Source organism: Coenobita brevimanus, chromosome 86, assembly GCF_032717465.1.
Source record: "Coenobita brevimanus isolate Jiangsu-jjx chromosome 86, ASM3271746v2, whole genome shotgun sequence".
NCBI classification, from domain to species: Eukaryota; Metazoa; Arthropoda; class Malacostraca; order Decapoda; family Coenobitidae; genus Coenobita; species Coenobita brevimanus.
In genome coordinates this window covers 24,397,002-24,412,202 of record NC_137039.1, presented here as the reverse complement: position 1 = coordinate 24,412,202, position 15,201 = coordinate 24,397,002, and the positions used below count along the sequence as shown (strand labels likewise).

General features: G+C 45.7%; 1 protein-coding gene across 1 annotated transcript in view; it reads right to left on the bottom strand.

Moving 5' to 3' along the window:
- Nucleotides 1–979: 979 nt before the first annotated feature.
- Nucleotides 980–15,201, bottom strand: part of ci (transcriptional activator cubitus interruptus) — a 57,216-nt gene continuing 42,994 nt past the window's right edge. Inside the window, exons 7-13 of the mRNA XM_080280727.1 lie at nt 14,879–15,028; nt 9,794–9,958; nt 7,158–7,433; nt 5,918–6,796; nt 5,311–5,385; nt 4,876–5,250; nt 980–2,611 (exon numbers count right to left, since the gene is read on the bottom strand). Coding sequence (XP_080136853.1) covers nt 1,271–2,611; nt 4,876–5,250; nt 5,311–5,385; nt 5,918–6,796; nt 7,158–7,433; nt 9,794–9,958; nt 14,879–15,028 — 3,261 coding nt within the window. The 3' untranslated portion in view covers nt 980–1,270. The remainder of the gene's footprint in view (nt 2,612–4,875; nt 5,251–5,310; nt 5,386–5,917; nt 6,797–7,157; nt 7,434–9,793; nt 9,959–14,878; nt 15,029–15,201) is intronic.

The following is a 15,201-nucleotide window of genomic DNA, read 5'->3' as shown; positions in this document are numbered from 1 at the left end:
AGACATGGATGGAAGAACTGCCATATTTATCGTTGTATATGTTATTTAAAAAAAAAAAAAAAAAAAAAAAAGAAGAAGAAGAAGAAGAAGAAGTCGACTTATAAATTAAAAAAAGGAAGGTTCAATGTACAAATTATATTACACATGAATGCGAGAGCTTTGACGTCACGATGTAAACATGGCCACATGTTTGCTATGGCACTTTTAGGACGGCTGGTGTATTGGCACTTCTTGGCTGCTTCCTGGCACTTGGCACAATGCATCACCTCTGGAAGATTACACCTTTTTTCTGGTTACACAGTGAAGGGTAAAGAAGCACTGGTCCATCATGTCTTCATTCAAATACTAAGCAAATCTGGCAAACATGTCCAACCCTTGCTGCTACCAAATAATTACATTATTTTGCCAGCTATCTTTATTCATACCATTTTGTTTCTTTAAAATATCCACATTCTCAGCCATACTGACTTAACATCACAGTCACATGGGTATGTGTACTGATGTATAAAAATATTCACTTCTTATGAAATGTACTGTAAAAAATACAATTCTAAGAACACATTATATTTATTCAGCTTTTTTTCTATCCATCTGTCCTGAAGTGTCATTATCACATTTTCCCCTTCAATGTACAGTACTTAGCTTCCTGTCATTTTCTTCCAACATACTTCTGGATAACATGGCATTCACGGGGGGTTCAATTTTCCAATCACACAAATTATTGCCATGATATATCATTTATGAAATATACAAGAGAAACTCTGTCTCTCATATCTGCATAACGGCACGAGGGTGAGAAAAGAGAAAGCGGGAACTGACCACCTCAAAAGTGAAAGAAAAAAAACAATGCAAATATATTAATGTTACTTTTTCTGAGTTTCATATATACAGACCTTTATAAAGACATCACAGACAACCGCTTCACTGAGGTGAGTGAGTGAGTGAGTGAATGAGTGAGTGAGTGAGTGAGTGAGGGGGTGGGGTATGAGGCTCAGATACTTATGGCAAATCTATTTCAATTACACATAACCACAAGCAAGTCTTCAGTAGCCTCTTAGTTGTGGTAGTAGTGTTATCCTGCAGCTACTACGATGACCTATTGTGACCTGAGGGGCTAGGCCGAGGGATAAGGTCAGGGAATCAAATATAGTTCATGACCTGCACGACCTGAGGGGTAGGGCGAGGGGTGGAGTCCTTTATCATTTGCAGGTACTGTCATAATCATACATGACCTGCTATGACCTGAGTGGCACTAGAGAGAGGAATGGGGTCATTGTATCATCTGGAGGTACTTGTTCTCCTCCTGTAGAGAGGTCAGAGAGGAAGTCATGTCATTGATCACCATATTAGAGGTCTCAGCAAGGGCAGTAGGCAAGGGTGTGGCAAACCGAGAACTTCCCTGTTGTCCTTGCTGTGGTGGGGGAGGGGCTGGGCTAGGTGCTGTGTATCCTGCTACTGTGCCATTGGGGTTAAGTTGAGGCTTCTGATCAGTGGTGCTGGTGACCTCCTCCTTGACTGCAGATGACCAAGACCGACACTGCTGCACATACTCCAGAGTGCGCTGGTACCTTTCTGACCGCATGAACCCTGTCCCAGTAGCAGCTGCTGCTCCCGCCACTGCCCCTGCTGTGGCCTGCTGACTGTCGCCACACACCTTGCTATCCTCACTCACTCCGCTACCCACTGCTGCCACTGCTGTGTCACCCCCTGGTGTCGCTGGTGGCTGTATTTGTGGCTGCTGTCCTTGAGGTTGCTGTTGTGCACTGGTGGTGCCTGCTGGTGCTGGAGTGGCAGATGTGTCTTGCGGCTGAGCAGCAGGGCCAGGGCGGGTGGGAGGGCGGGTTCTGGGTTTGGTTTGGGAACTCTGGCTGACATCCCCACACTGCACATCTCCACCCATCCTACCAGGGAAGGGTTGGGGTGTCACTGGGTACTGTTGCCCTGGATAACCTTGCTGTTGTTGCTGCTGCTGCTGTTGACTGTACTGTCCCTGGTACTGGGCCATACCCACTTGCCCCTGCCACCCTGCCATGACACCCTGTTGGTTCTGGTAGGGTGTGAGGTCCCCAGTGCGGCTCTGGCACCCGGCACAAGGGGTCTGGTAGGCAGGAGTGGGCAGGCTGGGGGGGGCAAGGTGTCCACAAGCATGTACAGGACCATAATTTCCCTGTCCCATGCCATAACCTCCCTGCTGCATTCCCATTCCACCATATCGCCCTTGCTGCATCATGGGATTGTACCCTTGCTGCCCCATCACTTGCTGACCAGGATATTGATGACCTGGGTACCCCTGCATGGGGTATCCCTGCCCCATGCCCTGTTGATAACCCTGCTGGTGCTGGAACTGGAACTGGTGCTGATTTGGGGCTGGAGAGGCCATATATCCAGTGGAGTGGGCAGGGGAAGGGGCAGAGTACCCTGGGGAAGCCTGAGGGTACTGGTAGGGGGACTGTACCTGCCCTCCATATCCTGGACTCATGATTGCCGGCATGGGGTAGGCAGGACCTGGGTACGCAGGGGAGGGCTGCTGTGGTGGTTGGGGCGCAGGAGTGCCAACCTGACGTCGACCCTCCTTTACCTCCGTCTTAAGCTTCTCCGTTGTGCCCTTCTGCTGTGGGACAACATGCCAGTCAGTCAGTTAGGGTATTTACAAGTGACGGTATGTGAGATTGTTTGCTGATGTGAGTGAGAGTGTGGTAAGAGTTAGTAAACAGAAATGAGAGTGAAGGTGTGGTAAATATGAGTAAAAATCAGGGTGATGGTGACTGATAGTGTCGGCTATGTGAGAATGATGGTATTGTGCATGTAAGTGAGGTTGAAATGAGTAAAACTGAGCACAGAAGAGGGAGGATGAGTGAAATTGTTATGCTGAGTGAATGCGAGTGTTAGTGGGCAAAAATAAAAATGAAGGTGAATGACTGTATTAGGCTGACAGTGAGGGTGTGGTGAGTGTGAATGAACAGTATCAGAGTGAGGATGAGTTTTAGAGTGAGTGAGAGTATGGTTGTAAGAGAGCAAAAATGTGGTGTGAGGGTGAGTGATAGTGTTAGGCTGTGACGGTGAAGGTGTGGTGAGTAAGGAGGAATTAGAGTGAGAAAAAGCAAATAACTGTGAGACTAAGTATGTGAGTAAGGATATGCAATGAATATGGGAGAATTAAAAAGCACTATCATTATCATCACCACCCTGACCCCTTTTTCCCAGTAGCAAATGGGGATATGTTAGTGCGTGAAAATGAATAAAGACGCAAGAGAATATAAATGCCTACACTTCATTTGGGGGGGAAAAAAAAAAAAAAAAAAAAAAAAAAAAAAAAGTGAAGAGGCTGTGGGCAAGAAAAAATATGTGTGGGCTTGAAGGAGTGTGTAGTGGGATAAATGAGAGAAAGTAGGAGTGATGAAAGGAAAACAGTGAAAGTGTGTGTGCAAGAGAATAAAGCGTGGCTTATACCTGTTAACTAAGTGAACATATCCTGAATAGATCACTTTAGCGTGACATTACTAATAACTTCACAATTTACTCTGTAATATATCATATCCTCAAATCATATAACACATTTAAAGCAAGATACTGTATACTCTATACAATAATGCGTATTGTGTAACAATGAAAAATCAATATGACACCATATGGGAAAGAAATGTCCACTTGGCCAAATGCTGTCAGAACTAGGTTTTGGAATAAGGCTTATAGAACAACAAATACAGGCACAGATTATGAAAGAAATGGAAAGCAAAAATATGAAGTTCCTCACCTAAATAAAAGAAATACCACCATCATCATCTTAATCCTGGTTCCCCACAAATGTAATGGAAGGGAGGAATTTAAAAACATGAAGAGGAAAGTAGAAAAGTTAGAAAATTATGGACAAAGTGCCCACTAAGAATTGGCTACACATCCATTCACACACCATTCAAGTTTTTAGAAGTCTTGTCTCCACCCCACATACCAAACAATCCAAACAAAATAGCAGTTCTTAATGGTAGCCACACTCCTGACAGCTAGGTTAATAAGAGATATGTCTTGTAGGCCTACATCTCTATACATACCCATCTATCCATTTCTGTCCTTTTTCAATTCTTTCACTCCCACAACTTCCATGCCTGGCTTTTTCACATTCTGTATTTACCTATGTTAGTCACTCACCTTCTTTTTGACACTGCATACAGTACTCACATATACCCTTTTCACCAGCTATTATGAATACTATATCTGCATTTCTTATCAAAGAAACATTCAATATAATATATGAACTTAAAGTTTTAAATCATGTGATGTCTTTTAATAATTTATTCTTGCTACTTCAAGATAGTGGTAGGTGGTGGTGACCATCATCCACTCACTTGATGTAGCGCTGCCTACTTCTTCCTTAGCCTGTATCATTCTTTTTCTGTGCCTGCCCTCCTCTCTTCCTATTTCTCCCATCTTTCCTGTCACTTCTTATTGCTTTTCTTTCCATTACAGGTGGCTTTATATTGAATGACAAGTCAAATGGTTTCCTGTATGCCAAGAAACCATTCACAAAGCTGGGTGGTAACTGTATAACCAAACCATACGTGCTCCCTACGTGTCAACAAGTGGGTTGGTGGAGGGTTAGTGCCCCTCCCCATAAAACAAATAACTCAGAGTCAAATGGCCACCCCTTACAGGATTATGGCGTCTGGCAATAGACAGATAGATAGATAGATACTTCAAGATGATTGTATTCAGGTAAGGGCAGATCTCTCATACCCAAGGGGAAAATGAAAGTTGTATCTGACCTCTTTCATCTGAAAAGTCTCTCCTACACCACGTAAAACAGCTTAATGACAACAACAATAAATTACAAATAACATCCATTGCCTGAAGGGGCTAAGCTCTTCACCCCAAACTTACCAAGTTGAGGTAGTTGACCATATCATCAGGCAGAACCAACTTGTTTTCAATTGGCTCATCCTCTGCAACCTGGTCCAACTGTAGGCCGTGGTTGGGGTGCTGGCGGGGGGTGATGGGTGGTAGTGGAGTGCGAGAGTTGAAGGAAGTGTAACTGTGGTGTCTCTGCAATCTGTTGGGGCCACTGTTGCTTCCATCATCCATTCCTCCACGTTCTAAAGGTCTAACAGGGTCTGATGCTCTTCTGGGCCCATCACAGTGATTATGGTGGCTGTGGTTGTGGTGGTCAACAGGGCCCATGGGACCCATAGAATTGTAGTTGCCAATACCAGGACCACTGCCACAAGCAGCCATGGATGCACCCATACTACCCATGTTCTGGTTGTTATTGCACCAGGTACCACCACCACCACCACCACTACTACACCCATTACCAACATTATTACACCCATTGTTCATACTGCCTCCACCACCGCATTGTAAGTTATCTTGACTGAGGGACATATTTTGAGTCTGTGGAAAGAAATTATGCAGCATGTTATGACAAGTAAAGCAATACTGTATTAAATATATAACATCATGAATTTTTGTAGACACAAACAAAATATGACTGAGAATCACACAGACCCACAAATACTGTACCCAATGAATGCTTGGGGGGGGGGGAATAAAAAAAAAAAGTATTTCTCATCCAAAAATGAATAATTATCAATAGAATATATGGTGACAACAGCATACATCTAAAGGAAAATAGGCACATCTCTCACTGGTTACATTAATCAGAGAATGGAAGAAGCCCTACGTAAGATCTCCCCCTTCCTGTGACACAGAAGTTGCAAATCAGTTTTCAACACAAGTATTGTTTGGTAGAGTAGCCACATTCCTTAACCAATGCAACGATGTGAGGCATGTTTTTTACTTCTATACACCACTTCAGTGACAAGCAGAGTATATGTTGGTAATATTCTTTTTCTCCTATCTCTTGGGAGAAAATGTAAATATAGGCTATACAAAAATTAAATACATACAGTCTAAATGGGCACACCTGTACAACAAGGTTGGATGTGTTGTAGAGTTCTGAGCCACTGGCCATGGCCCGCCGTTGCAGTTTGGCCAGATGCGAGGACATGGACTGTGCAATTCCAGCCACATTGTATCCTGATGAATTCTCCGAGGATCTACGTGATGATCCTAAGGAGATGGGATCATATGGTGATGGAGCCAGATTCTGACGTCCCACTGAGCCTGCAGACATCTGTGACACCTCGCTTGATCTTCTACTGCCTGCTGGATGAAGGAATGAGGACGAATCACTGCGCATGCTGCCATAGTAAGTGCTGACAGTTGAGTTTGAGTCCCTTCTACTGTTAGGCTGGATTGTCTGGCCTCCCTGGTGGAATTGCAGGTCAATCAAATTTTTGCGGCCCTGTTGGGAGAGATTCTGGGCAGAATTCATTTTGAGGTCGGTAATGCGTTGGGAAAGTTCTCCTACACCAGCTGTTCCCACTCCTGCTGCTCCTATGGCTCCTCCATTACTCCTCCTTGGGCCTGCTACTCCAGGGATATTAGGCAGAATGTTTGCCAGGCCTTTGGTTTGGAGACGATTCTTCAGACGATTCCTCAGATTTCTCTCTTGCAGAGTGACTTGACCAGACATGGAACCTTCCAGCCCATTCAGTGCAGCAGCCACGCCAACTGGCAAATCAACGCTGGCCTCCAGATCATCATCCTCTGTGTGATCCCAGCCTTCCTCCTGCTCCAGAATGCCCTCGTAGCCTCCTGTGGTTGTGATATTGTTGTCGCTAATTGGGGGTACCTCCAGCAGGCGACTTTGGTCCATAGGTGTCCCTGCACCCCCACCACCCCCTCCTGGGTCCATGTGAGGGCTGTGCTGTTGGGGGTCCTGGCTGGGCGATGTAGGGTCCTGTTTGTTTAAAGGAATGATGATCAGATGTCCATGTGAAAATAGTATTAATCTACTGTACTATGTCATAGTCAAATGATTATGAAGTTATAAAGTGCAATGAATATTTTCTTATCATAAAAATAAAGCTCTGATATTAAAAAGCTACACTGAATAATGATAATAAACGTGAAAGGTAAATAATAAAATCTTACTCTAAGTAAGATACTGAACGACTGTAGCTAATAAAAAACAGAAAAAATTGCCAATATAATAATAATAAACCTCAACTTCATTTGCTGCATACATCAAATCTAACCAAATAAGAAAAGCAACACCTTTCAGTGGTATCTTTACTTTTAACGTAAGCTTCAATACTCACCTCACTCTTGACAGAGGGGCTGGACAGAGACCCACCCTTCCCTCCATCTGAATGTGGGGAACCTTCAGGATGTGCCGAACCTCCATCTTTTCCTGCTCCTGCACCTCCTACACCCCCTCCTGGGCCTCCTCCTGTGTTGGTGCTTGGATGGTCATTTCCTTTGTGCTTCTTGGATGCATAGAAATCAGCACCGTGAACTGTCTTTACATGTTTGCGGAGGGATGACGGGTCAGTGTAACGCTTAGTACAGCCTGGGGCTTTGCATACATATGGTTTCTGCAAAAGTAAGGATGGTTCAGTGAATGGCACAATGTAATTTTTTTTCTTTTTCTACTTTTTTTCATTTTTGTTCTTCTTATCTCCAAATGATTTTGTCTGGTTTGGGACTGACTTTTCGAGAAGCATGGATTAAATGTAGCTGTCATTAACCTCCTCACAAAAAGACTTCTCCTATGCTGAAGAAAATATATAATGTGATGGGAAAAAAGGAGAGGGAAAAGAATTGTATTTGAGAAGTTAAAGAAATGAGATGTATGGGAAATTGAGACATGGAAGAGGGAAATGTTGTGTCAGAGTGATGCATTACTTGAGATGAAATAAAGAGTATATAATTATGACAGACTGCACTGATTTTAGGATACAATGAAGAGTACTTATATGGCTTAGTGAAAGGTACATACAAAAGAAACGTGAAGATATATGAAGAAATGATAAGATAGAAAAATGAACCGCTGCATTAGGATGAAGGGCTGATTAAGATAAAATGGAGTGTATTTACAACAGAGTTCAAAGATATTACGTGGGGGACTCATAAGATGGATAGAGAAGCTCCGAGGAAAAGATTTGGGTGCTGTGGTGGAAAAGGAACTGGTGGTGATGAATGAGAAATGACTGAGTACTTATATCTAGCTTATCCACACACACACACACACACACACACACACACACACACACATATTCAATATACCCACACCCACAATCTCTCATCCAACACATACATACACTCAGCACATTTACACCCACACCCAACACATGCACACCCACACTACCATTCATACCCACACATATCCACACCCACCACACCCACATATACCACCCCACAAATACACCCTCATTCATATCCACATCTACATGCACACCAGCACCCCAGTACACCCACATCTACAAACTCTCACCTACACCCTCACCCAGCACACCCACACCCAACACATCCACATCCACACCCATACAAACATAAAGCACCCCACACCCACACCCAGCACACTTACATCTACCAGCACACCAACACACACACCCACACAGAGTACACCCGCACCTACACCCAGCACATGTACATCTACCAGCACACACACACACACACACACACACACACACACATCCACACCCATAGCCAGAGCCTCCATCCCTCACCACTATCTTAATGAACATCTGGGACCAACAGTAGACACGAGAAATATTAGTTGCCACACCCTACCCTGTCCACCCTGCTTCTCATCCTTCCTTTTCCTACTCCACCCTCACTCACCCTAGCTCTCTTACTCACTCTACCCCTTTTGACTTACCCTACTCTTTCCTGCTCTATCATAGCCTCCTCTGAGTCAGCCTACATCACCCTGACCTCATCCTAGCTTCCTCTACCCTGACCTCATCCTAGCTTCTCAATCACTGAACCATTTCTTCCCTCGCCCTACTCTTTCCTGACTCATTAAATCATCTGACTCACTCTGACACTTTCCTGATTCACCTCTACCTTTTCCTACCTCATTATATAACTTCTCCGATTCATCCTGACCCCTCACACTAAGTTTCACTTACTCTACCTTCTCTTTACATGCCCAACCCTTTATAGCTTTCTCTGACTCACCCTCACCCTGCATTTTTCTGTTCCATCCTGACTCACTCTACCCATCTCTAATTCACTTTGGACTCCTCTGACTCACTTTCCCCTTTGGTGACTCATTCTATCCTTCCCTGATTCACTCTACCCCTCTTGTCCTCAACCAACCAAACAACCACAATCTTAATACTCAACAACACTCCCCAACCACACAAGGTCAATTCCATTATCCATCAACTCCTCAATCAACCACACAGTTTCATAAACACATACCCAACTTCACTTCCACAACACCCAAGAACAATTCCAAATCACATAACGACATCAGCACATATCCAATCACACCGGCAGTACTCAACCACACAACTCCTCCACAAGCGCTGTATATACTACCTCATCATCATTATTATTATTATTATCAGCAGCAGCAGCAGCTGCAGTATTCCAGATGGGGGTGAATCACAGTCCAGAATACAAAAAAGAAGAAAATTACATAAAAAGGGGGGAGAACTCAGTCGCACCATTCTCACTGCACCTGGCCATGTACTCATTCGTTCACAATTCAAGGCCTTGGAATCCTGCCTCCATCTCACTGGCATAATCTAAACACACACACACACACACACACACACACACACACACACACACACACACACACACACACACACACACACACACACAAACACACACATTTCAAAGCCTTCCATGGCACCATCCCAAAGCACAGGCATAATCTTCCACATGTACCTACCTGAGCAGCATTTCAGAACCTTCAACTGAGCCACGGGAAAGCACCTACCTCATTGGAATGGGTTCGGTTCTGATGCTTGGCCCTGTCCGAGGCGTTGGAGAATGCCTTGGTGCAGCCCGGGAACTCACACATGTACGGCTTCTCCCCCGTGTGGGACCGAAGGTGGGTCTTGAGGTTCTCCAGCCGCGAGTACGCCTTGTAGCATCCTTCAAACTGTGGCAGGGAAGGAAGGATGGATAAATAAATAAATAAAAATACAGTATAAACATATAAACAAATAAATAAATACTGTAAATACATACATACATAAAAACAATAAATAATTAACTGATCATATCTACAACTACTGTATACTCTTTTTCACCCAAACTTGGCCCATTTTATCTTTTGCTGCTCATTTCATGTAGCTCAGGGTCAGAAAAATATAATACTATAGCTCTACATCTTTTCCATACCACTTATTCATGACCAGAGCCATATTCTAGTGCAGCATCGACTGCAACAACTTCTATATGAGATGAAGATATGGCAATGCTGGTTAATTTAATGTGAATTCAGAGTGAGAAAAGTATAGTAAATGAATAAATAAATCAGTGAATTCATTGAAGATTTAAATGCAGTACATCAACTATAGTATAACGAAGTAAATGAAAAATGGGAAGGATTCTGAGTTGGGAGAGATGGGACAACAGTACATCATCATCATCACTGCCATCTGCCTCCCCCTCGTCCTCCCCCTTATCATCATCATCACCATCACCATCACCACCATCCCCCTCCCCCTCTTCCTCCTCACAATCATCATCACCATCAATATCACCACCACCACCACCACGATTATCACCACCATCCCCTGACAGTGATGAGGTGGGTGTGAGAGCAAGGAAATGAGAGTAGAAAATTGTGTGAGGTAATTGTGAGAAAGAGAGGAAAGGCAGAGTACCATACAGAGGGGAGGAAGTAGCTACATATCTATTAGTTCCAGCTTTTTTTTCTTTCACGGGTCGCTGGCTACGGGGATGGCGGTGACTGTGGTATCCAGACTATGAGAGTGAGAAAGATGTAATGGGAGGGAAAGGGAAGGGAGGAATACGGGGTTCTCTCTCTCTCTCCTTAAATCACACCACAATCGCTTTCTCTTTTTTTTTCCCCAGGGTGGACAAATTTACGAGAGAGAGAGAGAGAGAGAGAGAGAGAGAGATGGGATGTTGAGGGAGGAGGGAAGAGCATGAAAGGGGGAGAGGGAGGGTGAAGGTGAGACCGACGGGAGTGAGACAAGGGAAGATGATGGTAGAAAAGCAAGGAGGTTAGGGGGAGGGGAGGGGAGGGGAAGGTGAGGGGAGGAGAGGGGGTGAAGAGCGAGAGAAGAAGGTAGAGGAGAAGGAGGAGGAAAAAGGAGGAAGGGGAAGGGTGAGAGAGAAAGGAGGGAAGGAGGGAGGGGAGGGGTGAAAGAGAAAGGAGGGAAGGAGGGAGGGGAAGGGTGAAAGAGAAAAAGGGGAAGGAGGGAGGGGAAGGGTGAGAGAGAAAGGACGGAAAAAGGGAGAGGAAGGGTGAGAGAGGAGGGAAGGAGGGAGGGGGGTTACTAGGAGGGAGGAGGGTAGGAGGGAGGGGGTTACCTGGAGGGAGGTAGGACAGGTGTGATTTGTGTTTTAATTAACCTTAATTGGGTGACGCTGGCCAGTGCTCCCTAACCCCCCACCCCCTCTGCTCTGTACCCACTCTCTCTCTCTCTCTCTCTCACCATCACCCTTTCATCAACTACTACCATCACCCTATCAACAACCACTACCATCACAACTACATCAACCACAACTGCCGACATTACCACCATTACTAAAACTACCCCCAACCAGTACCAAAACTACAAGCATTACCACAACTACCACCACCACTGCCATTACCACCAACCACCACCACCACAACTACCACCACTACTACCATTTCTCCTATCCCCCAGGAAGTGGATTATTGAGATCATTAAGGAAAGCTATTTGTCCACACATGACTCCAAGGCCGACTACCCCCCCCCCCGCTGACCCCTGACCCCGCGATGATGGTAGTTGTGGTAGATGTGATTGTGGTAGCTGCGGCTGTGGTGGAGGTGGATGTGACTGTGGTAGTAGCTGCAGTGGTGGTGGTGCGTGTAATTGTGGTGGTGTGGTGTGCTGGCAGATGTGACTGGTAGTTGTAGCAGTGGCGGTGGTAAATGTGATTGTTGTGGATTGCGTAATGCTAGTGGTGGTAGTTGTGGAAGTTCTGATGGATGCCGCAGTGGTGGTGGTGGCAGTCGTAAAGGTGCTGGCAGTCGTGGTGGTAATGGTGGTGGTGGCAGTAGAGGTGGTAGTGGCGGCAGTGGTGGTAATGGTGGTGGTGGCAGTAGAGGTGGTAGTGGCGGCAGTGGTGGTAATGGTGGTGGTGGCAGTAGAGGTGGTAGTGGCGGCAGTGGTGGTAATGGTGGTGGTGGCAGTAGAGGTGGTAGTGGCGGCAGTGGTGGTAATGGTGGTGGTGGCAGTAGAGGTGGTAGTGGCGGCAGTGGTGGTAATGGTGGTGGTGGCAGTAGAGGTGGTAGTGGCGGCAGTGGTGGTAATGGTGGTGGTGGCAGTAGAGGTGGTAGTGGCGGAAGTGGTGGGAGTGGTGGTGGTGGCAGTAGAGGTGGTAGTGGCGGCAGTGGTGGTAATGGTGGTGGTGGCAGTAGAGGTGGTAGTGGCGGCAGTGGTGGTAATGGTGGTGGTGGCAGTAGAGGTGGTAGTGGCGGCAGTGGTGGTTGTGGCAGTAGAGGTGGTAGTGGCAGAAGTGGTGGTAGTGGCAGTAGAGGTGGTAGTGGCAGCAGTGGTGGTAGTGGTGGTAGTAGAGGTGGTAGTGGCAGCAGTGGTGGTAGTGGCAGTAGTGGTGGTAGTGGCAGTAGTGGTGGTGGTGGCAGTAAAGGTGGTAGTGGCAGTAGTGGTGGTGGTAGTGGCAGTAAAGGTGGTAGTGGCGGCAGTGGTGGTAGTGGTGGCAGCAGTGGTGGTAGTGGCAGTAGTGGTGGTGGTGGCGGTAGAGGTGATAGTGGCAGTAGTGGTGGTAGTGGCAGTAGTGGTGGTGGTGGCGGTAGAGGTGATAGTGGCAGTAGTGGTGGTGGTGGCGGTAGAGGTGATAGTGGCAGTAGAGGTGGTGGTGGCGGTAGAGGTGATAGTGGCAGCAGTGGTGATAGTGGCAGTAGTGGTGGTGGTGGCGGTAGAGGTGATAGTGGCAGTAGTGGTGGTAGTGGCAGTAGTGGTGGTGGTGGCGGTAGAGGTGATAGTGGCAGTAGTGGTGGTAGTGGCAGTAGTGGTGGTGGTGGCGGTAGAGGTGATAGTGGCAGTAGTGGTAATGCTCTTTCTCTATCTCTACGTTATTTTGACGTAACATCCTCGACAAGCAAACTTCTTTTTCTTTCTTTGTTTTTCTCATTTCACTCTTCCCACTTCTAAAATATTACTCTGCTCAGGAGTGTATCTAAGTAATGGAGGAATTACTGAAGCCTGAATCTAACCTCTCCAGTTAAAAAAAAAAAAAAATCGTAATTACCTGAAGATAAAAAATATATATAAAAAAAAAAACTAAATTAGGCGTCACCATATTGAAAGGGTTAATCACTGACTTGTGGAGGCTGGCGATTGAGGTGATTAACTACCCCGCTCCTGGATTATAACTGCCTGTAATTATATGGCCCTGAATGAGTGTAATTTGTTATGCTCTGCGATGTGCATGTGCTAATTTCGTTGCGTGTGCTGGTGATACATAACAATATTTTTAAAAAGATGTATTGTATTCGCTCCCCATTTAGTGTTTTCATTATTTTGGTTTTCTGTAAGTAAGGTTCGATGAATTACCTACAGTTCTTTTCATTGTAATTTGGTGTAGATTTTAGTCCTGTTTCATCTTAGTTCACATACCTCACTGGCAGAATAACGCACGACTATGGCTCTATATCCTGTCCATTGCACTTCTTCATGACTCGCAAAATACTCTGGTGTTCGCCTCACAACTCATTAATCAGGATGCAGAGATGGCAAGTTTAGGCCAGGTTAGAGTAAAAAGGGTACAGCTTTGAAACGGTGAAACATTCATGATAAATATTAACTTAACCTCTCCTTTTTCCACATATTTCTCCCCTTACAACCCCCCCCCTTCCTCTACAACCCCCCTAACCTGCACTCGGGCTCCTGTGACTCACCTTCAACTGTGTAAAATCGTCTGGTCTTGCTGGAATATAGTACTAGAGTTGCCGTAATCATAAGAGGGGTGATGGGGGAATATAGTGTCCCAGGCTCCTATAACTCATTCTCTAAAGAAAATCGTCAGGAGTTAGGTGAATAGAATGCTAGAGTTATTCCGGACATGAGAGGGCTAACTCCAATAACGCAGTCTCCTTCTGCATTTTTCCCTACACCCTTCCCATCCCAAATTATCATTCTTACATTAATTCTAAAAAAATAATAATAATAATAATTTTCAACAGTCCTTCGTCTGCTCAACCTCTCCATCTAAACCCATCCCTAAAATAAACCCCTGCCACAACCCCTCCCTTCCCTTATAACTAAACCCCTGCCACACCCCCTCCCTTCCCCCATAACCCCTGTAACAACCCCATACTATAAACCCCTGTCATTCCCCCTGCCACAACCCACCCATCATACAAAAAAAAAATCTTCCTCCCATAGCCTCTCCCGTACCTCATAACCCCTGCAACAACCCCCTTCCCCCTCAAAAATAAATAAATAAAATAACCTGTAAAAAAAAAAAGTTAAATGCCAGAACCTTTCCCCCTCAAAAAAAATAAATAAAATAAAAAATAAATAAAAATAAAGTGCAAAATATCCCACCCCAATAAAATCCCCCCCCCCGTACCACCAACCCCTACGCGAAAAAAGATCCCTAAAACAACTTCCCTTAAAGAAAAAAATCCATCCAAAAAATCCCTTCCCCTAAACTGCCCCTTACATACTGTGCACTCGTGAGGCTTCTCCCCCGTGTGCCGTCTCATGTGTACCACCATACCTGTGCACACTTCAAGCCCTCCACCCTCCCCTTCTGTGCGCCACCAAACTTGTGCACACTCGTGCATGCCCTCCACTGCCCCCTCCCCCCTCCCCGTGCACCAGCCCTACATACCGTGCACTTGTGAGGTTTCTCCCCCGTGTGCCGTCTCATGTGCACCACCAGCATGTACTGCGCCTTGAACGGCTTCTCCTCACGCGAGCACTCCTTCCACCGGCACACGAAGGACTTCTTGTTCGCGTGGATGTGGTCGTTGTTCAGGTGCTGGCGGGGGAGAGAAGGATACAGACGGGTTACAGGAGGTCTTACAGAGGGTTCAGTGGGGTTACAAGTGGGTTCAGAGGGGTTACATGAGCCTTCAGAGAGGTTCATCAATATTACAAACACATTCTCTTCTCTGCCTGGATGTGGTCCCTGTTCAGATGCTGTCGAAATGA